General features: G+C 58.8%; 4 protein-coding genes across 8 annotated transcripts; 3 read left to right on the top strand and 1 right to left on the bottom strand.

Annotated features, from left to right (window-relative positions):
- The first annotated feature begins 1,962 nt into the window (after nt 1-1,962).
- PLA2G10 (phospholipase A2 group X) lies at nt 1,963-5,207 on the top strand. The gene is made up of 4 exons (XM_081965859.1): nt 1,963-2,112; nt 2,784-2,943; nt 3,970-4,076; nt 4,228-5,207. Exons 1-4 carry the CDS (start codon nt 2,064-2,066, stop codon nt 4,374-4,376), a joined length of 465 nt encoding a protein of 154 aa, XP_081821985.1. The 5' UTR covers nt 1,963-2,063; the 3' UTR covers nt 4,377-5,207.
- On the bottom strand, nt 5,142-9,895 carry BFAR (bifunctional apoptosis regulator). Of its 5 annotated transcripts, none has more exons than XM_081965855.1 (9): nt 9,669-9,807; nt 9,067-9,225; nt 8,347-8,825; nt 7,615-7,816; nt 7,062-7,231; nt 6,642-6,786; nt 6,243-6,416; nt 5,905-6,107; nt 5,142-5,781 (listed from the first exon to the last, which is right to left on the bottom strand). In XM_081965855.1, exons 3-9 carry the CDS (start codon nt 8,592-8,594, stop codon nt 5,589-5,591), a joined length of 1,335 nt encoding a protein of 444 aa, XP_081821981.1. In that variant the 5' UTR covers nt 8,595-8,825; nt 9,067-9,225; nt 9,669-9,807; the 3' UTR covers nt 5,142-5,588. The 5 variants fall into 5 exon arrangements, with proteins under 5 accessions (XP_081821981.1, XP_081821982.1, XP_081821983.1 ...); XM_081965856.1 differs by having other exon boundaries at nt 8,347-8,648; XM_081965857.1 differs by having other exon boundaries at nt 8,347-8,648; nt 9,085-9,225.
- On the top strand, nt 9,821-15,339 carry PTX4 (pentraxin 4). The gene is made up of 3 exons (XM_081965853.1): nt 9,821-10,574; nt 12,534-13,275; nt 13,840-15,339. Exons 1-3 carry the CDS (start codon nt 9,855-9,857, stop codon nt 14,478-14,480), a joined length of 2,103 nt encoding a protein of 700 aa, XP_081821979.1. The 5' UTR covers nt 9,821-9,854; the 3' UTR covers nt 14,481-15,339.
- A 606-nt stretch (nt 15,340-15,945) lies between these two features.
- Nucleotides 15,946-25,066, top strand: CLCN7 (chloride voltage-gated channel 7). The gene is made up of 25 exons (XM_081965846.1): nt 15,946-16,090; nt 17,301-17,372; nt 17,458-17,529; nt 17,681-17,746; nt 18,249-18,381; nt 18,659-18,768; nt 18,846-18,926; nt 19,129-19,191; nt 19,494-19,577; nt 19,740-19,833; nt 19,995-20,059; nt 20,154-20,270; nt 20,572-20,626; nt 20,799-20,859; nt 20,948-21,086; nt 21,339-21,432; nt 21,676-21,845; nt 22,046-22,097; nt 22,330-22,457; nt 22,759-22,844; nt 23,031-23,163; nt 23,540-23,599; nt 23,780-23,956; nt 24,107-24,187; nt 24,311-25,066. The coding sequence occupies exons 1-25, from the start codon at nt 15,992-15,994 to the stop codon at nt 24,395-24,397; spliced, it is 2,379 nt and encodes a 792-aa protein (XP_081821972.1). The 5' UTR covers nt 15,946-15,991; the 3' UTR covers nt 24,398-25,066.
- The last annotated feature ends 408 nt before the right edge of the window (nt 25,067-25,474 follow it).

The following is a 25,474-nucleotide window of genomic DNA, read 5'->3' as shown; positions in this document are numbered from 1 at the left end:
ATCTCGGCAAGAAACAGCTGTGAGGAATATCACCTCAGGCTGAGATTAACGGGAGTGGTCCTGGGACCGCAATGTCTTTTGGGCCTCTGCATAGGAAGAGGGATAATACACACACACACGCAACACACAAACAACAGCAAGGGATACATTCAGTCAGAGCTGCCAGAGTGGCTGTTTGCATTCATGCTGGTTCGCGCAGCTGCGAGCAGACAATTATTTGTGTCTGGAATGTAGAAAACAGAACCTGCTGATTTACTGACTGACTCCTGCTGCTGTTGAAGCGCCTTGTTGTGTTGCCAACTGGACAAATACTGTAGAACAGATTCTGTTTACTGGCTCTACTTGAGAGCCAGTTTGCATGCAGGCAGGAGATGCTGCGCTGGCAACTTGTGCAAGACGGTGTGTTTCCAGAAAGTACAGTGCATGTCTTCTAATAATAAACTTTAATAAACTTTATTAACTTTATTCTGCCCAAAACTCTAATTAGCTGGCTGTTCATGGTGCCGCCTCTGGGAAATGCAGAAGAATGGATTTATTTGTGGGAGAAAAAAAATATTGAGAAAGTTTCAGTGTGCCTGTTGGTGCTCAGGCTGTCTGCTGGAGGAGTCTTGGTTGTGTGCCTGGAACCTGACTTCTATTACAAGGGAGACGGGGAGGGAGGTGGACACAGTGCCCCCCCTCCCATGAAAGAGGCTGTCATCAGCAATTTCTTGTCCGTCTGCAAAGAAGCCACGAGACAGAGAAGTGCCTCCTCATCCGCCATCAGTTTAAATAGCAAGTTAAAAGGGCAAGGAAGAACTTCAGTTGGCTCCAAGCAGGCCTCCTGGAAGAGGATCTAGAGAGGGAGGGTGGGTGCCAAGTGCAGGCTGGAGGAGGTAAGACGTCCAGGGGGGTGAGCAGCCCCACTTGATCATCCAGCTGGCCCAACCTGCTTTGGTGGCGCTGGTCAAACAGGATGAGGTGACCCAAAAGAACGGGCTCACCGCCCCTTTCTGAGGAGAGAAGCAGAGGATGAGATTTACAGGCCCTGCCTGCAGGAAGGTCAGCCTGTCCCACCAATGGGCTGTGCAGGTGGCCTTTGGAGAGACCAGGTGTTCACTTTGCAGCAGATGATTTGCAAACACGCACAACTTTCTTGTACCCAGAGAAAGCAGGAAGAGCGGCCAGCCGGCCCTCAGGCTGCTTATGCTGCTTGGGATTCTTCAGCCACAAAGACCCTTGAAAGCCAGAAGGCCGGGAATGACAAGAATTTTTGGGGTTTTGTAATTTGCTGTATATAATGTTTTTATAATGTTTTTATTCTGTCTGTCCCCTAGGGGGAGAGGGAGCAGTTAACAAATCCAAACAAACAAACAAATAAATAAGAATGACCAGGAGAGCTTTTGCCAGGAACCCCCCCAGCACTCCCCTCCCACCCTTTTTATCTAGAACAAACCCTGCAAAACTGGAAGTGGGGACCACCTTAGTCTCAGTTAGGTGGAAGGACACTTGTCCTTCCGGGAGGGCTGGCAGAGGGGCTGCCCTTTTCTCCCCCACTCTCGTGCAGCCTGGTTCCTGGGCTTGTTGTCCTTGAGATCTTTCAGTTTTAGACCTCCTAAGACCCACATTCCGCCTCCCACCGAAGATGAGCTGAGCCCCAAGGAGACGCTCCCCCAAACCAGGGCAGGCCACATTGGCACTGGCGAAGCGCAGCCCTGTAGAGGGAGAGAGAGAGAGGAGGGCGTTGGCGGCCACCTTCAGGTGGGGCTGGGGGCTTCTCCGCCCCGCAGAAGGGCCCACTGCTCGCCCCTCGAGCGCGCACGGCGGAGCCGACCGGGAAGAGGCAGCGCGGGGACGGCCGCCCACCATCCTTGGGCGAGGCCGGGACAGCCCCCTGAGGCGCTCCGCCCGGGCTGCGGGGCGCTTGTGGGGCGGGCGCGGCCGGGCGCGTGGGCGGGGAACGGGATGGAGACCGGCCAGAGGCGGCGGCCGTGGCAGAAGCGCAGCGCCGGACGGGACGGGGAGAAGCAGAGGCTCCTGAGGCGGCCCCTGGACGGGACGGACGTCTCCCCGGATTGCAGCTGATGGCCCCGCCGCTGCTGCTGGCGCTGCTGCTGCTGCTGGTGCAGACCGGTGAGGTTTTGGGGTTCCTGTGGTGTCACTTGTGAGATAGACCAGCTAGGAAACAGGACCAGACCATCCATTTCTCCTCTATTGTAAAGCTACAATGACAGAATCTTTCTTGCCAGCACCCCTGACTGCTCCCCCTTGCAGGGAGGCAGCTCCCCTTTTTATGCTGCTTTATCTGACCTCTCAAAGCAAAGAGGCTGTTACAGCTTCCAAACGCCCAGCAAGCTGGCTGGTGGCAGAGGGCGCCTGTTAGTGCCCGCGAAGCTGAGTGTGTGTGTGTGGGGGGGCGAGGGGGTGTCCCATGCTCCTGCCTGAACCCTGGCAGCCCACCTTGAAAACAGCCCTGGATGTCTCCTGAGACCCCTGCTGCTGCTACTGGAGGTTAGGCTCCTGTGTGTGTGTGGGGGGGGGGCTTCAGAGCTATGGGTGGGTTCTGCTTTGAGGCACCTCCATTAATGAGAGGCTCTCCTCCTGTATATCTTCTCTCCCTTCCCCTCCAAGGGTATTGCTGGGGGCCGCTAGACAGCTTTATTGGAGTCTCTCTCTCTCTCACACACACACCCAGGAGCAGAGTCAGTTGGGAATGGCAGTAGGCAAGAAACCCCCCCCCCCTTCCCTCCTTCCCTCCAGAGCTGCCCTCCTGATGCCATGCTTTCCTTCCTCCCCCATTACAGGACACCCTGTGGCCAAGGCTCCTTCCCGGCCCCGCAGAGGAATCCTCCAGCTGGCCGGGATGATCCAGTGCACCACGGGCCGAACTCCCCTGGCCTATATCCGTTACGGGTGTTACTGTGGCTGGGGAGGCCACGGCTGGCCCAAGGACCAGGTCGACTGGTAAGTGCCCTGTTGGTTGCTTCTTGACCAGTGGCTAGCGAGGGCTCTGCTGCCGAGCCCGGGGCAGAGGAAGTGGAAGGGAGCAGAGTTAAAAAGCAAAACTTGCTTGTAAGGGATGGTGGAACTGCACAATAAGTGTGCACAGCTGGAGGGATTCTGGGAAGCGGCTGAGCTCACGCCTGCCAACGTGGAAGGCCCTGGGGATGCCAAGCCACCCTCCTCTCACCACATCCTGCCATCGCTATAAACTAAACTCAAAATAGAAGCTTCCCCAAAGGACAATATTTAGCTCTACTGTGTTTCAAGCATTCGGAGAAACACATTCTGCGGCTTCCCCTCATTTGGCAGAATGAGACCTTTGCTTCAGTCGCGAAGGTCAAGTGCAGCCAGAAGTGGCAGACCCATTTTGGCCAGGAAACACATTTTCCTTGGTTTGTGCTTTGCCCCACATCCTGGCTGATGTGGGCCAGCTGCCCACCTTCATTTTTAACAACATGGCTACAGGCAAGCTGGCACCGGCTTCACCTCACATGAAGCTGCCGCAGGGTCATCGCCTCATGTAGACTGGGGGGCTCGGGCGGCCTCTGGGCACTCCCCCTGGCTGGCTGGCTGGCTGGCTGCCCTAATGGGCACCTGGGATTTGCCCTTGAACGGGATGCTTCCAAGTCCAGCTGAGCTGTAAATGATTCAGGATGACTTGGGGTGAAGTGACCGTGTTGGGGAATTGGGGAAAGAGCCCCCCTCCCCCACGGGCTTTCTGCACAGAAGTCATTTCAGGTGAGAGGAGGTGACACGAGGAAGGAGGCCTGGAGCTCCAGCTGTCCAAAAGGACAGTAAATAATTTTCCCCAAAATCTCTTTGCCACACACAACCTCTCTACATGAAAGATATAAAACGACCCATCCACCTGAGTAAGCACCATTACCTATTGCCGTAAACCCAGCCTCCCCTCCTGGTCAGCAGGCTGAGAGGGGCGGGGGCAGGTGAGGGGGTTCACCTCGGCTCAGTCTCCTCTGGTTTTGCCAGGTGCTGCTTTAAGCATGACTGTTGCTATGGAAAAGCTGAGGAGGAGAACTGTGCCCCCAAGATGCGGAGGTACCCCTGGGAGTGCAAGGACAACAAAGCCAAGTGTGGTGAGTTCCCCCAGGGCAAAGAGGCCTCGGGATGTCCCGACAGGAGGACGGGCCGGAACCTCCCCCCTTCCAGGTCCCACAGCTAACCTACTTGGAAAGCTGCACTTCAAAGCTCCAGGTGGCGACTTCAGTGTCTCTTTTCCTTTTGCAGATGACATTGAAGACAAGTGCCAAAAGATGGCTTGTGAGTGTGACCGCAACGCAGCCAAGTGCTTGGCAAAAGCCCCCTACAACATGACCTATTTGTTCTGGCCAGACGCCCGGTGTGGAGAGAAGAACCCCGCGTGCCCAGACGACTGATGTTTCCCTCGCACGGCTTCCCTGCCTGTCTACCTTCCAATTCAGGACCTGGGCTGCCATTTCCTCTCGGACGTCCCGGCCTCGTCTTGCTGCAGGGACTCCGCACCAGGAGGGTCTGCAGGCAGCTCTGGGGTCTCATTTGCAGGATGATACCCAGCTCACTTTGGGATGCAAAGTTTTGCACTAACAAGTCATGGCATGTGGGAATGAGGCTGGACAAAGAGAGGCAGCCTGGGATGGCCAGAAAAAAGGCATCCTATCTCTCAGTGAGAAAGTGGGAGCAGCAAGAGGGCTACAGGAGCCCCTTCCTAGTTTTGGGGTTGTAAAGGAGATGGGAGAGAACTTTGAGAACTTATAAGATGGGGGTCAGCCTTGCGAGTAACCAGGGTGGAAACACAACCAGGTGGGCTATTTCTACTTCATTGTAAAGCTGCATTAACAGAATCTTCCAAATCTGAAACTCCAAATCTCTCCCCGTCTCCTTTACAGTCCACGAAACTCGGGGTGGGGGTCTCTTCTGACCCTCTTGCCCCTCCCAACATTCCCACATTCCATTACTGTACAGAAAGCAAGAGCTCCCAGGGTGGCAAGGGAGGGCCTAGAAGATACCTGGTTTAATGAATATTGCAAAGTTAAGTCATCACAGCCTGGACCTTGATGGGCACCAGGCAGCCGTGACACCTGCCATGGTTCAGCCCAGCCTACCTCAAAATCTAAAGAAGAAAGGGAAGGGGGAACACTGGGTGAAAAAATAACTATCACTACTTTTAGAAAACATTATTTAATTTGTAAAAATGTTCTATGCAAATTTAAAGATCATATTGTTACAAATGCAGAGTCAAATTTCATTTATAGGGACATCACATTTAACAGAAAGATTCACCAGAGATTTAACACAAAGCAACAGGGAGGAAATTTAGACACACAGAGAAACCCATTGGCCTACTTACACGCAAGGGGTCCTTTTCCAAAGAGTTCGCAACAACCTCAGTCGGCTCAAAGTGAGATTTTGGATGATGCAAAGATTACATCGTCTCTGACCCAAGGAAAAAGTGCCTCTTGCTCCTGGAAAGAAAGTGGGGAACGCAAAGAGCTGCAAAACTAGACTGCTCAGCTATCCATGGAGGAAGGATCAGGTGGATTTGGAAGAGCAGGAAGACAGGGCTGCCCCCTCAGCATCCAGACCCTGGAGCGGGAGTGGGGGGCTCCGCCTCACAGGACTTGGGTTTCCAGGCGACGGACTTCCTTCACTACAAGGTCAATGTTGATGATTGGGTTGAAGTACAAAGCCCAGTAAAAGAGGCAATTGCAGGCAAACTGGGGAATAACTGGCCAGAAAATGGCCATCAGGAATCCCTGGGTTGACATTTTCCAGAAGTGGCTCCACATCCGGTAGGGAATTCTCCTGAAAAAGGAGGAGGGGAAGAGAGAGAAGAGGGTGAATACCTGGCCTTGGCAGAGATCCTGGGTCTTTCGCAGGCCGTGCAGCCCCCCCACCCCTTGGCCAGGAGGGGGACGAGGGACTCACTTCAGCTCCCGTCTCGACCAGAGCCGCCAGAAGGAGAACAGCTCCAGCACGGACAGCAACATGGCGTTCACGATGATGAAGCGGGAGGTCCAGTAATGGGTCTCCAGCCAGTCCCAGGCAAACTCGGCCAGCAGCTGATAGGGCAGGAAAGCAAACTTCACCAGGAATTCCCGCCACTGCTTCCACACGGGGTCCTTGTGGTCCTGCAGAGACAGAAGACCAGCAGCAGCTGCCTCGCCACCCTCTTGGGAGGGCGTCAGCAATGCCGGAGGAACCCCTTGCCAGGCCACGAGGGCCGCCCACATCGGAGGCCTAAGTGCCCGGGACTCCAGACTTACGTGCAGTTTTGCAACCACGTCTTCAAGCTCCTGGGCCTCTGACACGGGGCAGACGGTGTGGATGAAGGGCAGGAAGGTGTTGCTGTAATCCGACAGGTACAAGTACAGCATGGTGAGCCGAGGGGAGCTCTTCAAGGCGTAGAGCAGGAACAGCGACCTCCCGGGCTGCACCGCCTGCAAGGCAAGGGACCTTTGTGCAGGGAAGGCTTCGCTCTGCTGACCTCTCCCAGGCACGGTGCTGCTTGTTAGGGTGTAAGATGTGGGGAAAGACCCCCGCCTGTGTCCCATTAGCCCAGAGGGTGAAGAGGGCGGGGCTGCTGGCCTTTGGTCTGGGTCCTCTGGACCAGCGGTGGAGAGAAACGACCAACGGCTTCTGTGGCCCCTGCAGCACACACTCACTTTGTACTCCCAGAGGTTTTGAGGCGGCTTCACCCCCAGCATCTTCACCCGCTCGAGTTCCATTGCGATGGCTTTTCTGTGGCTGCTGTTCTCCACCTGGTAAGGAGCCTGCCTGAGCTCCTCATCAGTCAGCGTCAGAAGCAGCCTGCAAGAAAAAACATTCAGGCCGGGGCATCCGCCAACCGGCTCCAGCAGGTGAAAGCCCAAAAGTCTCCATCAGGAAACTGTCTTAAGGAGCCACATTTTCACCCAGAGCAAAGCAAAACTGCCTGCTCTAAAAGGAGGAGGCAGCAGTCAGGCCCTCTGGCTCCCAAGCGGGCCAGGAACATTTGTCCCCATCTGCATGGGCTCAGGGAATGACAGCCAAGGGCTTTTGTTCAAGTCCTCCCTCCCTCTCCCCCCGCAAACATTCGGGCTCACCTTCCATTCACCCTCTCCTGCAGGAACCTCTCCCTGTAGAGGGACGTCCAGGGCCCCAGCTGCCCAAGCCAGTGGCCCACCTCCTCTGGGGTCCATTTGGCCACAGGCTTGTGGACCAACAGGCCATCCTCTGACTCCCGGCTGCTCCAGTGATAGCCCAGCAAGACTACCTAAGAGACCAATCGAGAGCACCTGAGGCTGGGCTGGGGAGGGCTGGGGGTGCTTAAAGCAACCGCAATAGGCATCCTGATCAAAGGCTGCTCTGGAATCAGGTGGCACGATAGGCCAGCCAGCTAGAGCCCCCGCCCTTCAGCTTCATTCCCTGAGCGCCAAAGCGAAAGTGGCAGCACAGAGCTGGCCCAGCTCTTAGAAATTGGGCAGGCAGCCAAGGCCCCTCCCTTCTCCCCATGCAGGCAGTAAGGAAACCCCACCGGAAGCTCAGCCTCCCCAGCAGAACCTGCTCAGTCCAGGGCTCAATCGGTGCCCTGCAGAGCCTCCTCCCCTCCCCCGTGGTGTGACAGTGCTTGTGAAAAATGCTCTCGGGGAGCCGTACCGCCACGCAGGTCAATGCAGTCAGGACACCGGAGAAAAAGCCGCCTCCGGGTGGGTTCACCCTCCCTGCACTGGGGGCTGCCGTGGGCTGGTCGCTCCCGTACTTCTGAAAAGCAGCCAGACTTTGTGTTGCCTCGTGGTTTTGCAGGATGTCGTCTTTGCGCTGCTCGATGGCGGTTGGGAAGAGCTTTTCAACAGCATTCCTGGAAGGGGAAAAACAGCTTGAGCCGACTTTGGTGGCCGTGTGGCCCCTTAAGATTCGCCAGCTTGTCGGTTTCTGGAAGAGCCTTTTCTAACTTGCGGCAGGAGACACATCCAGGGCATCCCCCGAGCCAGGCAAGCTGCCCAAACCTTCCAACAGGAATCCCTTGCTCGTCCTCCCAGAAATCCTCACTTGGCTCTGCCCACCTTGCAGAGGGTTGGGGGAAAGAAGAGCCGTCTGCCCTGGGAGGGAGCAATGCGACATCAGGCTGGCTTCTTACCAAAGCCGCACCCTGTTAAGAGGAGCAGAGGCAACCAGGCCAAAGGACGGTGTTCAGTCCCTCCCTCCTGACGTGCCCAAAGGTGCCATTGGTGAGGCACCGGGGCTCCTGGCCAGAGCAGAGAAACAGGCCCATTATCAAGCCTCAGGCCCACTCGCCTCCCCCCCCGCCCAGCCTCTGGATGCCCTGGGACCAGCGCTTGGGTCTCGGCCCAGCAACTAGGCAGGGCGAAGCTGGTAGGCAACGGTCACCTGAGGAGGATGTTGACCTTTGGGAACCCTTCCCATTTCTCCCGGCACTCTGGACACTCGTTCTTCTTGGAAGACATCCACCATAATGCCAGGCAGTGCCGACAGAAACTGTGTCCGCAGTTCAAGGTGGTGGGGTTGATGAGGATGTCATAGCAGCAGTGGCAAGAGAACTCGCTGACCGAGATCCGCCGGCTGATCCCTGGGGCGTCCAGCCTCTCCGCTGGCGAAGGAAGACTCTCCTCCTCCATGTCCCTTCCGGTGGCTGGCAGAGGTGGCCTCACCTTCCCCAGCTCCGAGGGCAACTGGAAGAGGGCAAAAGAGGCCCCTTTAGTTCCTACCCAGCTCAGAGACAGGAACTGTGTGTCTCCTGCAGCTCCTGAAATGCTTTCTAGATGTAATGGATTAAGTTAATAAGGACCATAATTTGTGGCAATTTAGATTCATTTTACATGTTGACTATTTCCAGTTTTGCCTTCCTTCTGGGTAGAAATGGGAAAATATTAACCATGCAACATAAGCATTACAAGGCATGAGCAATATCCCTGTAGAACTGTGTCTTGATGTAAAGCAATAGGACAAAAAGCCCAAGGGGGGATATTGCTGAGACTCTGAGCATGTAAAGGAAAGGTGGGATCACTTGAGTAATAAATCACCAGTGCTGAAAATCAATAAACGGATGGCTTTTTTCTCACTGCAGTGCAAACATCCTATGTGCCTTACCTGGGCTCAAGAACACACCTGGCACCTTTGTTGCTACTTCGGGGCAAATCGGCCTCGGAAAGCAGCTCCTCTCTGCCTGCACTCAGCCGTTGATCCCCAGCAAAGCTCTTGGGAGCAGAGAAGGGAACCGCGGGGAGAAGCGGCCTTTGGCTCCTTTTCCTACCAAGCGGAAGGAAAGCCTTGCTCCAGACCGCCTGTGCCTCTCCGAGCTCCCTTCTCCCCCGCCCGGGCCCGCCTGGAACCGGAGGGAATATTCGGGTGGTGGGTCCTGCAGCCTTCGGGGAAGGGAGGCTCAAAGGGCGGCCCTTGTTTGGTGTGAAGGCAGGGAGGAAATTCCGCTGTGTTCATGCTGGAGCACTGTGCCTCCCCTCCTCCCGCACACAACCCCGGAGGGCTCGGCAGGCAACGGGAGCAACGCTGGCTATTCACTCGGTCACGGGCAGGTCGAGCCTCCCACTTCAGAGGCAGTCTACCTCTCCCCCCTCCCACCCGGCTCGGGGCAGCTGCGCCACCTGGCAGGGCGGGGAAGCCCCTCCGCACCGCAGAACCCTCCTGGGACGCGCCCCGGGGCGAGGGAGCCTCCGGAGGCAGGGGCAGTCTACCTGGGGATGCGGGAGGGAGAGGGAGGGCCGCAGCGACGCGAGGCCGCGAGGCGGGGCAAATTGGCGTGGAGAATCCCGCAACGGCCGCCTCCCAACCGCGGCCAGGGGGGCGACGGGGGTCCCGGAGCGCCGCTCACTCACCGGGGGGGGGGGCGGAGCCCCTCTGACAGCCACTTCCGCCCGCGCATGCGTACCGCCCGCGCTGCCTCACGCCTGGACGGGAAATGCGCCTGCGCGAGGGAGCGCTCTGCCAAACGCGGACCCGCCACAGCGACCCCTGCCGATCGTTCCCAGCGGGCTCGGGAGAGGTGGCGAGCTAACAACCCTGCGAGGTGGTCCAGGCTCCGAATGGCCGCGGCTTCCCCACAGGGGGGGTGTCTTTCGGGGCGGCGTCTGGCCCCACGGCAGTGGGGAGTTTTTCCGCCTCTTTCCCGGGCCGGGTCTCTCTGCGAACGACTGTCTCCTGCCACCCCGGGGATCCTTCGTGGGGCTCCTGGGTTGGGATGTCCCCGCCGCCCCGTCCGAAGTGGCTCGTTCGGCCTGTCCTGCCCGCTCCCAACAGCTCTCGGCGGGACGCAGCACCGCGTGGCCTCCCGTCCTGTTCCTGGGCTGGGATCGCGCTCCCTCTGCCCCTCCCAAGGCGGAGCTAAAGTGGGCTCTGGGGTCCCGGCGGGTCTGGTCTATTCCGGGCACAGCCAGGCGCTCCTGCCAGCCAGCCAACCAGCCAGGCAGCGCAAGCTCGTCTCTAGGATGCGCGGCGGCTTCGGGATGCGGGCGGCTGCGGGGGTCGTGTCAGTAGCCCTGGTCCTGGCGGCCGCCTGTCTGCGGGGCGCCCTGCTGCAGTCCGCGGGGGCGGTCGGACAAAGGCGTCCCTTCTTCGAGCGGCTCCGGCGCCTGGAAGCCCAGGTGAGCCGCTCCGCTCCCTCCTTCTTGTCCCTGTCCGGGTTGGAGCGGGCGCTGGCGAGGGCAGGGGCGGCGGGCAAGGGGACCCTCTTTCCTGGGGAAGGTCCACGGGAAGCCCCCGAGTTTATTCCGCTCCTGGCCCCCGAAATGCAGACGGGCCGGGCAGCCTCCCCCCTCTCCCCCCAGGGAGAGGACTGCTCAGCGGCTCTCCCCGTCCTTCTCTTTAGGGAGACTTTCTGCTTTGCTTTGATTTCCCGAGACAAGACAGTGACTCTCCCGGGGGTCCCTGCTCTCTCTCGGGCGGAGCTCCTGTTTGGGTGTTGAGAGTCACCGTTCCCAGGAGACGTTTTGGAGTAGATCACCTGCAGAAATCGGGGAGCAGGAAAGGCGGAGAGTTTATTAAGTGGTTCTTATTCTGCTATCCAAGCTCTCCTTTTTTCAACCTGCAGGAAATTAGCGATCCAAGCCCCTGGAGTCCCTTAAGGAGGAGGCTTCTGTTCTTCAGACCCAACATCTGCTTGGGGAGGGGGTTGATTCAAGCCAGATTCAACTGGATACAGAAGAGGGGGGTCTCCAGAGGGGAAAGAGCACCCTGGAGTTGTCTGCCTGACAACCGCATGTAAAGAATAAATAAATAAAGTGATGGAACCGATTCAGGGAAAATAAAGGAGGAGACGCAGCTCAGAAAAGGCCCTGATTTTACAGGTCCCAACAGGCAACAATGGGGGGGGGGAAGGTTGCCAATCCTCCCCCTTGGGTTCCTTGGCCTCTGTGGCCTGGGAGAGGGTGAGGGCTGGGGGGATGCTCAAAAGGCGACTCCCCCTGGTGGCTCCCTCCCTCGTTTGGACACCCACCCAGCTCCTCAGGTCATGTTTCCCTGCAAAAATTAATGGCAACAGCTGGTGTTGTGATATTTAAGCCTTTCAAGTTTTGCCAGAGGCCATTTTAGGCTAAGATTAGCTACATATAGTGGCCCAGCAAAATATATTTCTACATTTTTGGATGAATTTAAAGATAAGTTATTTTGTGAAAGTCTTTCCTGAGTTTGGGTTTTCTTGCCAGAGTCTTGTACAGCAACTCCCATCAAGCACAGCCAGAGTGTCCACTCCCCATGTGAGCTAGGCATCCATATTTAGAAGAGGTAGACGAAGGAGAGTAGCAGGACAGAGCGAATTAATTAATATAGATTGCCACAAATAGCCTGACCATTACAGAAGACAAGAAAACAATCTCAGGAGATCTCAAAACTGTAAAACAATGAATTATTTGCCACCCGAAATAGCAAAATAAGCACATCGGTTGTTAAGTTACACTTGTCAACAATTTTCAGTTAGTGCTATAAATAATTGTACTTGTTATTGTAAAAATATCACTTCCTAAATATAGTTGAGATTACTCAATAGCTCCAAGGAAGCTGATGGAAAAATATAATGCTGTATTTTGGTCCAAAGATCTGGCTGCTCTCCTTATGCAGTGAAACGTCTAAACGCTTTATAAAAACTTTCTATAAAAGCTCAACACCATCGGCACGTATTGGGAGGGAAGCACACACGCACACGCACTGCTTTGTTCCAGTTTTGGGAGCCTCACTTGGTCCTTTTGCTTTGCTCTCAGGGGGGCATCTTTTGCAGGGCTTGAAGCCCTAGTCCCACCACCTCTGGACGCATTCAGAAGGGCATATTTCCAGTGCTGTGGGGTGCCCTAGAGTGAGGCTGCAAAGCCAGGCAGGGAAAGATGCCTTCAGTCCTGGGGTTTTGCCCCCTTTGTCTCTGGTGGGCGTTTGTCGCAGGGATGCCAGGGACACCAAATGAAGGCCCCCCAGAGGCTCCTGGTGCTTCATAACCCGTCATGCCTTTGCCTTTCCTGGGGAAGGAGACGGTCCCCCTTGTCTTGCCCCCACCCCTTTCCTGATGCTGCTCTGCCCTCGGCCTTGAGGGTCCTGACGGGACTCCTGTTTCCCAGTTCCGACAGTTTCAGGCGGTCACTCTGACGCACTTTCAGGAGACGGGAGAGAACTATAACCTTTCTCACAACCTGAACACCAAAGTGGACCAATTGCTGCAGAAGCAGGAGAGCCTGCAGCTGGTGGCCAACGGGTCCCGGGCTTCCACCGGGGAGGAGCTGCACCGCTTGCAGACTTGGGTGAAGAAGCTGGAGAGGAAGGGCAAGAAGCAAGAACTGAGGATCCGAGCTCTGGAAGAGGCTTGGAAGGAGGCGCAGCAAAAGCAGCAGGAGAGCCACCTGTCCAACCTTACCCAGGAGCTTGAGAGCCACAGGGAGGACTTCAGGGACGTGGCTGTCCGCCAGCAGAGCCTGCAAAAGACACTGCAGAGCCTGCAGGATGTTCTCCACCGCCAGGGAAGCAAGCTGGGCAGCATCAAGTGGAGGCTGAAGAGCCTTAAGCAGAAGGAGGCACTGCCCAGTCCTTGGACCGCAGCCCATCCCTTTGGGTCAGAGAAAGCCTCGCAGGTGGCTGGAGGGCAGAGCCCCACCTTGAAGAAGCTGCACACCAAGCATCACCAGCCGGGGGGCCGCCTGGAGGCCCTGGCCGAGAGGGGGGCCCTTCTGGGCCAGGCAGCTTCCCACCTGCAAGTGGATCCGGGCCTGGCCTCTTCACCTCAGACCCCCACAAAAGAGTCCCCTGGCCCGTCCAAAGTCCCTGTGGAGGAGAAGCCTCCAGGAACGCCTCGGAAGCCAGGAACAAGTATGTATGTAGAGGGAGGATGTGCTGATGCATGAATGCTGCAAGGCTCCTTAAGCTCTGATGCAAGCGGACTTTCTGGGCCTTAAAATGGGCTGTAGACTCATCTTCAGCTCCCTGTCAGGAGGCAAGCTGGTTCCGCAGGTGGGGCTGGCCTTTCCTTCTGGAGAGACATTTGTATGGACTGTAGGAGCTGCTGTTGCCACCGCTGCTTGCTTCTGCCTGTGCCGGACTTGGAGGTGCTTTGGCACTTCGCTTTTTGTCTTTTATGTGCTGTACTGATTTTAAACACTGACCGGCTGCCGAGTGACCTGCACGTTTTAGACTAGAAATCCTCAATGTAACTTTCACCACCTGAATGTAAAATTCCAAACTGGCGCCCCAATGGCTGTGGTGGGCCAGAGCTGCAACCAGCTGTGTGCATGAAATCCTCTCAATGCTTTTGGTCTGGGCTGCTTCCCAGACTCACCCAGTTATTTCCAGGCTCCGTAGCTCAGGCACCAGCCTGCGCATACGAGCCCCTGGGCCGTTCCTGGCAGCCGCTCCAGCGCTCTTTCTTCCCTGCAGGGTGCAACGTGGACGCCATGCTGGTCTTCCCCAATGCCTCCACCGAGAACTTCGCAGCCTTCCAGCCCAGCCTGCAGACTAGCTTGCTGGAGCTGAGCCTCTGCAGCTGGGTGAGGACCAGCGCCCGCTACCTGGGCACCATCCTGTCTTACGCCACAGAGGAGAACGACAACAAGCTGGTGCTCCATGGCAGGGATGCTGCCCCCCGGAATGCCATCCATTTCGTGATTGGAGACCCCGCTTTCCGGGAGCTGCCGGTGGGGGCCGTCTTGGATGGCAGGTGGCACCACGTCTGCGTCATCTGGTCCTCCCTCCAGGGGCGTTATTGGTTCTACCTGGACCGAAGGCTGGCCTCCCTGGGCACCAACTTCCGGAAGGGCTACGAGATTCCACCCCAGGGGTCTCTCCTCCTCGGCCAGGAGCAAGACATGCTTGGCGGAGGGTTTGAATCCTCTGAGTCATTCGTGGGGCTCCTGGCAGGCTTTGCCATGTGGGGCCGAGCGCTGCTGCCTGGGGAGGTCTCCAGCATCGCCCTTGGAGAAGGCCTTCCCCGTGGAACAGTGCTCACCTTGGCCAATGTCTCCATGCTCAGTGGTTCTGTACGGAAGGTGGACTGCACCTGCCTTGAGCACTGCCTGTGACCCCGTCCCTGGAAGTCCCAGAGGTTGCGCCCCCTGCCTCCCCACGCTGGATATTTTCCAGAGAAGGGACCCTGCCGAAGGGACTGGGGCCATCCTGAGGGCAGCAGCTGAAACCCCCGATGCTTCTCCAGTTCTTCTTTAGAAAAATCTATTCAAGCCCCAAAACAGGATCGGCTCCTCTGTACAGAATTTCCCAATCAATCCCAGGATGGTTTTCATCCCACCTGTTTCAGCTGGGGGAGCTTCCTCTACTCTGCCTCACCTCAGGCCGTTTGACCCGGGAACCCAAGACTGACTGGCCTCTCTTTAGGAAGTCATACCACCCAGCTGGGGGTTGGGTGGTGGGCCTGGGGCAGGGTGGCTGGCACATTGGCCCAAGTCACCAAGCCAGCACCCTCTGCTCAAACAGCAGCATCAGGTGCCAGATTAACCAAGTGCACCATTGGAGAAATAATGAAAAGCAGCGTCCAAACATGGCTGATTTCTGGGGTATTTGTGTAGGGAAGGGACCTGCTCATCATTACTCTGCCTGGTGTCCAGATTCTGACTGGGGAGGGGGGAGGGTTGACACCCCCCCCCCCAAATCCTCGTGTGCCATTTTCATGATAAAATTCTTTTTTAAAAAAAAGGAAGGTAAAGTACATTAGTTTCCCCACAAGATGAGGCTTCCTTCTCACATTTCTGAAGCCAATGCTGGCTCCCTGCCTTGCTTAGCTTGTGTAACACATCGGAGTTTCATTTCATTGCTTTGACTTGAAGCAATAAATATTTATTCAAGACCTCGGACGTTCCTCTCTTTCCATCAGATAAGCAAAAAATGTTCATTGTGATGGAGTTTAAAAACTTGAATTTCTCTCCTTTTTTAAAATGAAAAAAGCCAGGTTGAACGCTAGAGACCAGGGATCGCCGCGCCAGCAGCCTTGGCTCCGTCTGAGGGACGCCGCAGCTGGGGAGCCCGCAGGAGGAGAGCCGGCCCTGAAAGCGCTGCTCCTCCAGGTGGCTGCTGGGTCCCCTTTGGGTCCTTCCAGAATATCCCTTCCCCACAACGCCCCACCTCGTCCCCCCGTCAAAAGCCACCACCACGGAAGGGGCATCTCCCCGTCCGTCAAGGGCGGCACCGGGCGGCCGAGCCGAGGGAACCCGGGCGCCTCCTCCTCCTCTCCCCTCACCTCCCCGGCAAAGGCTGCGGCGGGGAGTCCACGAGAGCCCAGCCGGGGCCCCAGCCTGGGAAAGCCCGGCCCGCCGCGGCCGAGAGCAGGCACCGCCGGACTCTGAGTCAGGCCGCGGCCGCCCGGCTCCGCTCTCCCCGCAGGGACGGCGCCCCGCTAGCTGCCAGCCTGGCCGGTGCGAGCGTCCCGACGGGCTGACAGGGCGCCGGGACTGCATCCCCCGTGATGCTCCGGGGCGGGCGAGGGGCGGGTCACGTGTCTCGCCAGCTGCGGAAGGTCACATGACCGGCTCTCTCGCTCGCTCGCTCGCTCTCCAGCCAGTCGGGCGGCTGCGGAGCGGCGATGGCGAACGTGGCGACGCGGGTGTCGTGGTCTGGCCGGGAGGGAGAGGCCGAGGGCCGGGGCGAGACCACGCCGCTGCTGAACGGCACGGGTGGGCAGGTGAGACTGGCGGAGCCCCCGTGGCCGGGAGAAGTCTACCGCTGGGCGGGGAGAAGCCCGATGCGCGGACGGCTGGGCAATCGGAGCCTTTCGGAAGACTCCTGAGCAAGTGCAGAATGCCTTCCCCACCCCTCCGGGAAAAGGCGCACGCTGGGCTTCCAGGCAACCTTGGCCCGGCCTCTCTGGGGCTCAGCCAGGACTAGTCCCTTGCCCACAGCTGCAGCCGGCCTCCAAGCTCTGGCATCCAAAGCGGGTGGCCGGGCACTCTTGGGCCTCTTGTTCTGAGCTCTGGGCTCCAGGAGAGAGAAAGCACCGGAGTGAGAAAGTGGCGCTGAACAGGCTCTGGGGACAGCTTGCCAAGGTCTTCTTGTGATGCCCAGTGGTGATCCAGTGGTGCTGCTGGAATCCCCCACAGCCCTGTTGCCTGAGCCCAATCAGACGGAGCTTGGGGGCATCGTTCCCAGGGAGCCTTTGTGCCACTCTCTTCAATGAGGGGTTTGTTTCTGTAGGGACCCCAAGTGGCAGCTGGCACAGGCAACCTTTGCCTGTCAGCTTTGTGGCAATCTGTGGACTGTTTCTGACAGCCAGCCTGGTATTTGGGCTATTTTTCAGCATGTTGATACTACCAACACACAACAGCTTACACAAAATAGTCTCTCTATTCCCTAAAATATTGCTCTAAATTCGAAACATTTAAATCTGCCACTCCTGTGTCCTTCAGTCACAGCCAAAGCAGGCCACTTGTTGGAAACTGCCCACAGATTGCCCCAAAGTTGACGGGCAAAGGGCTGTCCCTGCCACCTACCACTTGGGGCCCCTCCTCCTCATCCAAGAGAGTGGCACAAAGGCTCCCCGGGAAAGGCCGGGACCCCAATGTCCGCGAGCACTGCCTGACTGGCCCAGGCAAGAGGCCTGTGGTGACTTTGGGAATCCGCTTCCCCTGTGACTTTTCTGCTCTTCCTTCCTCTCGCGCACCCCTCCCCCAGTGCAGCAGAATGAGGCTTTTCATTCCCTGCTGAAGCGTCACACGCTCAGAGCTGAAAAGGGGAACTTCATAATTGTTCATGCAGCCACATGCTGTTGATGAAACAGCCCCACTGTGTGTAGAGCTGTTGGGCTTCCCAGGGTTAAAGCGTCTTTGCCCTGGATCCTTCCAGCCCCAGAAGGAGCTGGGCAGCTCAAGCAAGAGAGATGTTTTTTGCTTCTGCAGCTGAGCCCTTCTTCGTCTTCCTCGCGATTTGGGCGCCTGAGCAACGTGGATCTTGGGGACCAAGAGAGCAGGGTGAGCGAGCCTCCTGGTGGGAAGTGCGGGGGCAGCGGAATGGGGCTAAATCCGGGGCTCTTGGTTGAATTCTGGTTCCTTGCAGGAAATGGAGGCCCCTCGGTCCCTCCCCAGCGAGATTCCACACAACAACAAGCTTCTCTCTCTCAAGTACGAAGTGAGTGCCCCTGTTCCTCCCGGGAAGGGCCTGGTGCGGGGTTGGGGTCGCAGTGGAAAGGGAGCCCTTCTTCCAGTGAGCCGGAGCCAAAGCTGGCCCTATGTAGCTGGGCTTCCTCTGAAGGCTTTCCCCGCCTTTTGGCCCCTTGCAGAGCTTGGACTATGACAACTGTGAGAACCAGCTCTTCTTGGAAGAGGAGAAGAGAATAAACCACACGGTGAGTCTGCCTCTCCTGGTGCTCTTGGGCCTCTGGGGCAAACTCTCTGCGCACCCAAAGAGCCTCAAGGGGAAAGCAAGGGCCCTTTCCCTGCTGCAGCCACAGCTCTGAACCCCTCCCTCCCTTCGGGGGTGGGGCCATTCTCCCTGGCTTCCTAATGTTGCGTTGTTCTCAGCTGCTCCTGGAAGCCTGGAAAGGGGCTTCTGGCAGCCAAGTGTAGCTTTGAATGCTGGGTCCCCAGTTCTCATCTGCTCTGCCAGGAATGAGGGCGGCTGCAGAGGGCTGAGCCAAGCCTTGAAAGGGGGTGGGGTGAGGAGCCCACCGGCAAAGAACAAGGAGGGACACCTTGGTTTGCCCACATTAAGGGCTGACAGGTAAGGGTAACGTCAGGGTCAGTTGCCATGCCGCCCTCTGGGCCACCGCACAGCAAACATCAAAGCCTGCCTGAGAAAGGGTGGGTGGGTGGGTGGGTGGGCTCTGATCACCTCCCCCCGTCATACAGGCATTCCGAACGGTGGAAATTCAGCGCTGGTTCATCTGTGCCATGATCGGCATCCTGACTGGCCTGGTCGCCTGCTTCATTGACATCATGGTTGAGACCTTAGCAGGGCTAAAGTACAAACTGGTGAAGGGCAGTATCCTTCAGGGACACATGGGGGGGGGCAGGGAGGGGTTTTAGCCTGGCCACCCAAGGGATGCTGTGGGGGAATTCAGCTCTGCCCGGCATTGGCATCCTCTTCCAAGATGTTCCCCTCCCCCCTCCCCCCTCCCCCCTCCCCCCTCCCCCCTCCCCCCCTTCCCCCCCTCCCCCAGGTCTGTAAACGTGGATGCCAAACTAAAAACCGACTCCTCCCCATAGGAGGAGCCTAATCAGCATCCGGGAGGTTTTCCTTTCAGCTTCTTTTTGCCCAGATATTGACAAATTCACAGAGACGGGGCGCCTCTCCTTCTCTCTGCTCCTCTGGGCCACTGTGAACGCAGGCTTTGTGATGGCCGGTTCCATCATTGTGGCATTTCTGGAGGTGAGCTGAGGCTTGGCTTGCGCACGCCCTCTGTGCTGGCAATTGGGCCGCCGTGACCGAGTGCTTTGCCTCCGCAGCCCGTGGCCGCTGGCAGCGGAATTCCTCAGATCAAGTGCTACCTGAATGGAGTCAAGATCCCCCACGTGGTTCGGCTGAAGGTCAGCAGCGTGGGCTTGTGTTGCGTTGTGGTTCTTCGCAAGGGCGCACACCGACCGACTCTGCTTTGAGGAGGAAGGGTTGTCGTGTGGTGTTCCTTCCGACTTGGGAGCCTCAGCAGCCAAGGGTTCTGGCAAGGGTTCGGTTTGGGGTCTTTGGGGCCAGGGAGAAGATTCTGGAGTCTGACTTGTGCTCTCCTTGCAGACCCTGATGGTGAAGGTCTGTGGCGTGATCTTCTCCGTGGTTGGAGGCCTGGCAGTGGGGAAGGTAGAGGACGGGGGGAGGAGCTGCCCTACTGATTTGACACCCGGGGTTTCTGGGAAATAGTGTTCCTGCTGCCCCCCTCCCCCAACAACTGAGCTGTGGCACTGGAGGAACTGATGCCTGCCTTCGCGCCAGACAGCCCCAGACAGGGAAGGGGGAAATGGCTAAGCGGAGCTTGATGGATGCCAGGCTGCTGATTTGGGTGGAGCAGCAAGTGAGGATGGGCATTCCCAACGGGAGAGGCCCTTCCCCTGTCCACCCCCTTGTCTGAAAGCCTCTTTGACCCCTCTGCGCTTTCCTTCTAGGAAGGGCCAATGATCCACTCGGGGGCCGTCATCGCAGCTGGAATTTCCCAAGGGCGCTCCACTTCCTTGAAGAGGGACTTCAGGGTCAGTAGCTTGCCCCCCACCCCCACCCCCCCAAGATCTGGGTGGGATCTGGGCTGAAGAAGCCAGCCTTTGGGGGATGGAGGGTGCCTGGGAGCTTCATCGGCAGGAGGGGCCAGGTGTGTCCTGCCCTGCACACAAACTCCTCCTTTTGTTGGCCTGCAGATGTTTGAGTATTTCCGGAGAGATACGGAGAAGCGGGATTTTGTCTCGGCTGGAGCTGCCGCCGGCGTCTCGGCTGCCTTTGGGGCTCCCGTTGGTAAAGGCCCTTCCTTCTCCCTCCCCGGGCCTCTCTTTGGCACGGATGAGGCCCCTCTGCGGATGCCTAGCAAGTGCAGAGCTGGGCAGGGTGGGGGGCCACAGTGGCCCCACCCGGGGAATGGGTGCCTGCTCACCCGTGCTCCCTTCCCTCCTGCGCAGGCGGGGTGCTCTTCAGCTTGGAAGAAGGCGCTTCCTTTTGGAACCAGTTCCTGACCTGGCGGATTGTGAGTGCTGGGGAGGGGAGGGGGCTGCACCCAGTGGTCCATCCCCCGCAGGGGCCTTGCTGCTGCCCGTCTCCTCTCCTCTCTCCCCCTGCAGTTCTTTGCCTCCATGATCTCCACCTTCACCCTCAACTCCATTCTCAGCGTCTACAAGGGAAACCCCCTGGACCTCTCCAGCCCTGGCCTCATCAACTTCGGCAGGTTCGATTCAGAGGTAGGGCCCCCACTCAGCCAGTCCCACCCAGCTGGAGCTGCCGGGCCTCCCTTTGTCTTGGGGAAAGAGGTGCCTGGGCAGTGCCGGGGGGGGGGGTTGTGGGTTGGTGAGGTGTGTTTGCAAAATGGAGCGACTGGTGGATCCCTCGAGCCCCACTGGGGAAGGCTGGGGAGTTGCTGCTACCCCTCGGGTGGGCGGAGGGTCCCATACTGAGGGGGAAGGGCAATGCCAGGCAGCTGTTGGGTTCTTGGCCACAGACTCAGTATTCCTGGCACTCATACCTCTCCCTTCCCTGTTTCAGAAAATGGGGTACACGTTCCAAGAAATCCCCATCTTTATCTTCATTGGTGTGTTGGGTAAGAAACCCTTTTGGCCCAGAACGGGCTCGGCTGCATCCACCGCTTGGGCACTGGGCGATGTGGGTTCAGCTGGGATGAGGGCGCCCCTGGCTCCCCAGATTCTGCAGAGGCAGAGCGCCTGGGCCCTTGCAGCGCCCCTTTCCTGACCGGCCTCTGTCTCACGCTTCAGGGGGAATCCTTGGCGCCATGTTCAATGCTCTGAACTACTGGCTGACGATGTTCCGGATCAGGTGAGATGCTGGTGAGGCTCAGCCCCCCGAGGCTGCCCTGTTCCTCCCAGCCCCCGGCTGACCTGCGCTTTGCCCCTCGGTTGCCCAGGTACATCCACCGCCCGTGCCTGCAGGTGATCGAGGCCATGCTGGTGGGGGCCGTGACGGCCGCGATCGCCTTTGTCCTCATCTACAGTTCTACTGACTGCCAGCCTCTCCAGGACAACAGCATGGCCTACCCACTGCAGGTAGGGTACCGTGGGGAGCCAGAAGGAGCTGATGAGCCCTGGTGTGGAAGGGCCCAGGCTTGGGGTCAACTGGTGGGCAAACAGCAAGCAGGATGGGAGTTTTAAAGACAAGGGGAGGGGAGGGGGGAGGTGTGGCCAGACTGCCCAGTGCTTCCTCTTCGGGTTTGAGGCTGCACCAGAACAGGATGCTCCTGCGTTTCCCCATTGACAGTGACATGTGCCTTCTCTAGCTGCCCGTTTCCTTCTCCCCAGCTCTTCTGCCCTGATGGGCAGTACAACTCCATGGCGGCTGCCTTCTTCAACACCCCCGAGAAGAGCGTGGTCCGCCTCTTCCATGACCCTCCAGGTCAGCTGCCTCTGCTGCCACAGACGGGGCTTAGCTGGGGCACAAGGAGCTGCCTCCGCCGGCTGCAGTGATTATCCTTGTGCTGCGTAAACCCTGAGCCCCCATTTATCAGCCACGGGGGCTGCTTGGATCGGCCTCCTTAGTCTTCTGCAATTGAGCAGCCCTCAGGGTTGTGCCGGGGCTCACCCTCCCCCCTGCTCCTTTTGGTCTGAAGGGTCTTCTGTTTCCCCCCCCCCCCCCCAGGCACCTATGACCCCATGACCTTGGGCTTGTTCACCCTGGTCTACTTCTTCCTGGCCTGCTGGACCTATGGGCTGACCGTGTCTGCAGGCGTCTTCATCCCTTCCCTGCTGATAGGTGCTGCCTGGGGCCGCCTCTTTGGCATTTCCTTGTCCTACATTCCCAACAGTTTGGTAAGTCTGGGGCTTCTCTCCCCGCAGCCCCGGAGAGTGCTGGTCCTGGGGCTCCATGGCAGGGGCCGGCTGAAGCCCAGGATGTGGGTCTGGGCTGCTTTGCGCTGGTCCTGGGGTCAGTCCCCTCCCCTGCACTACAGGGGCTCCTGGGCGAAGGGGGAGCCTGTCTGCCCTACTGCCTGCTTCTTTCTGGCTTCCAGATCAGGCCTGACCCAGGGAAGTATGCGCTGATGGGAGCCGCAGCGCAGCTGGGTGAGTCTGGGGAGGGGGCTGGCTGTGCTTCTGAGGTAGGTGTGTGTGTGTGTGTGTGTGTGTGTGCAGGAGGGGAGTGGGGAAGCTTGGTCCCTTTGGGAGGAGCAGAGCCAGGCCGGGGTGGCTCAGTCTGGGTGGGAAAATGGCTCTGGACCAGGCGGCGCCTTCCTGGCTGTTTGGGCTGCTGGGGGAGGGGGGGCAGGAGAAGTGCCAGCAGGGGCTCTTCTTCCAGGGGGCATCGTGAGGATGACGCTGAGCTTGACCGTGATCATGATGGAGGCCACGGGCAATGTCACCTACGGGTTCCCCATCATGCTGGTCCTGATGACGGCCAAGATCGTGGGGGACTTCTTTGCGGAGGTGAGAGGCTGCCCCCCCGAAGGGCTCCGGCGGGAGGTGCAGAGAGCCAGAAACAGTTTATCCCGGGAAATGCCCATGGCGGCTGGGAGAGCGCCACCTTGGCATGACTCAGTTTCCCCTCCCGACTGCCGGCCCAGACTTTCCAGCGTCCATCTGGCAGGACTGGCATTGCCTGGTCCTCCTCCTGCAAAAAGAATTGGGGAGCCAGGAACAGCGGGGGGCTCCCTCTGTTTGGAGACCCCGACCCATCCTCCTCTGCGGCCTCAGGGTCTCTCTCGCCCATTTTCATTCCCTATTCCAGGGCTTGTATGATATGCACATCCAGCTCCAGAGCGTCCCCTTCCTGCACTGGGAGGCCCCCGTCACTTCTCACTCGTTCACTGCCACGTAAGTTGAGCAGCCGGCGCCCGCTGGGCTCCCCGCAGGCCTGGCTGGAGTAGGGGAGGGGCACTGGAAGAGGCCAATGGGGGAGGGAGGCCCCCTCCTGCCTCCCTTCTGGCTTCCGGGCGGGAGCCTTGCCCTCTTACACCCCAAAGGCTCCTCTTGGGCTGAGTCTGGGCTCGCCCCCTCCAGCCAGGTGATGAGCACCCCGGTCACCTGCCTGCGGCAGAGCGAGAAAGTGGGGACCGTCGTGGATATCCTCAGCGATGCGGCTTCCAATCACAATGGCTTCCCCGTGGTGGAGAGCAGCCCTGGCAGCAGCCAGGTGGGCGAGTGGCCGGCATGGGCTGGCACCCCAGTTGGGCAGAGGGTTGGGGCCTTCCCTGAAACCCCCGGGAGACGCAGCAGCTGTGACAGGCAGGACGGTTGAAGTCTCTTTTCCTCCCAGATGTGGGGATTCGTCTCTGAAGGGCCTTGTCAGGCATTTTGACCCAAAGCAGCCCTTGGCCAAAAGAGCAGGGGGTGGGGGTGGGGGGCACAGGAGCAACCACGGAGCAGCCCAGCCCTCCGTGCCACATGGCGTCCAGCGTCTGCTGAGGGTTGGGCCAGGATGAGCCTCTTTTCTCTCCGGACCTCCCCGTTGCTGGAGTGGGAAGAGCTCCAAATTCTGCAGTGACCCAGGAAATCCTCTCTCGTTGCAGACGATGGGCTTGCGGGGGCTGATCCTGCGCTCCCAGCTGATTGTGCTCCTGAAGCACAAGGTAGGGGGGTGCTGGGTCGGGGGAGCAGGGGGGCCTGTGGGGCTTGGGAGGCGCGGATGCTGGGGCAAGGAGGGGCTGCCCGACCAGCCACCTGAGCCAGGGCCTTTGGGGGAGCTTAGGAGGGGAGGGGAGCCTGGGCCAAGTGGGAGGCCCCCCAGGACGTTTCCCGCGTCCTTGCAGGTCTTTGTGGAGCGGGCCAGCCTGTCTCTGCGGCAGCGGCATCTGAAGCTGAAGGACTTCCGGGACGCCTACCCCCGCTTCCCCCCCATCCAGTCCATCCACGTCTCCCAGGACGAGCGCGAGTGCATGATGGACCTGACCGAGTTCATGAACCCCTCGCCCTACACTGTGCCGCAGGTGAGAGGGTCTTGGGGGCTTTCCTAGTGGGCGGGCCAGGCATAGCAGCAGGAGGGGAGGGCTTGGGTGGACCCTGGCCGCCAGCCGGAGGGAGACCCGCCCTCTGTGCCTGGCTTCCCTCCGCCTGAGCAGCCTGGGTTTCCCTTGCAGGAGGCCTCCCTTCCGAGGGTCTTCAAGCTCTTCCGAGCCCTGGGCTTGCGCCACCTGGTGGTGGTGGACAACCAGAACCAGGTAGGGCTCCTGCTTTGGTTCTTCCGGGGGTGGGAAGAGGGGGGGGCACTCTTGCAGGGAGCGACTCCTCCAGATGATGTGGGGGTCTGCTTGCCCAGCCTGAGCGCCCCTCTTGCCTTGCAGGTGGTGGGGCTGGTCACTCGGAAGGACTTGGCCCGCTATCGGCTGGGGAAGAAGGGCATCGAGGAGATGCTCTTGGCCAAGACATGACTTTGCTGGGCTGCTCAGGACTTGCGTGGTGCGCTGGAGCCCTCCGGCTCAGAGGCCCCCAGCGGCACCCCCGGCTGTACCCACCTCTTCACGGCCCTTTCCACTGCCTTGCCTGGGATGGGGGGGGGGCAGTGGGTTTTCCTCGGGGAGAGCCGGGGGGCCCAGAGTGAGGCAACAGCAGGCAGACCTGCTGCCCCCTGGGCTTGGTGTGGCTTTCCTGTGGCTTTTACACATCCACAGGCTCTTGGCACGCTTTTCTTGGCCCATCACCGACTGTGCCTTCCAAGCCCCTCCAAGGGCAGGAACCGTCCCAAGCAGGCCCAGAGCCTGCCTGCTTCAGCTCCCTCCCCTCCAGCAAGGAGGGGCCTGGGGAGGGGGAGTCACCTGAGAGTTGCTCTTTTCCAGCTTTTGTCTCTATGGTTGAAAGGGACCAAGCGAGGCCGGTCTTCTGCTCCCCCCCCCAAGACGGCAGGAGAGCCTTTGGTTGGAGGAAGGGTGGAGGGGCTCTGTCTGTTGGGCCGACCAGCAGCCCTTTTCCCGAGGCTTTGATTCTATCCTTTTTTCTGCCCTCGAGCCTCAAAGCTTTGCTGTCTTCTACAGCATGCGCAACTGTACCTCAAAAGTCCTTTTCTGTGCTGGAATAAAAATGAATTTGGTTTTTCTCCCTTCTGCTCTTGGTTCTTCTTATTGCCCTGGCTGAGCCACCCTTGGAGTGAAGAGGGTTGGGGCAGGAGGGGAGCCTGGTGAGGAGGATGGAGGCGGGAGGGTGTGTGAAGCTCCCTCTGTTCCCTCCGGCCAGCACCAAAGCCAGGTCCCTTAGCAACGGCACCCACAGGGCACCTATTGTGACCCATCAGACAGCAGCCTTGGCCCCTGCCTCCTGACCAGCCCACAGGTGAAGAAGAGATGGAGAGGGGACTCAGCTGGCTGGAGGGGCCATGAGGTCTGGCTATGCAGCCTTGGTGTTCGGTTCCTTGGTGCTGCAGAAGGACCTCAGCGGGGGGCCCCCGCTCCGGAGCCGCACTCCTCGTGAAGCAGACGGAAGAGATGGGCCCGCCGGCTTCTGCCCGGAGGGAA

This window comes from Natrix helvetica (genome assembly GCF_964273705.1).
Source record: "Natrix helvetica genome assembly, chromosome: 13".
In the NCBI taxonomy this organism is placed as follows: Eukaryota; Metazoa; Chordata; class Lepidosauria; order Squamata; family Natricidae; genus Natrix; species Natrix helvetica.
Note: the sequence above shows the minus strand (reverse complement) of the source record. Positions and strands in the feature narration are given on the sequence as shown.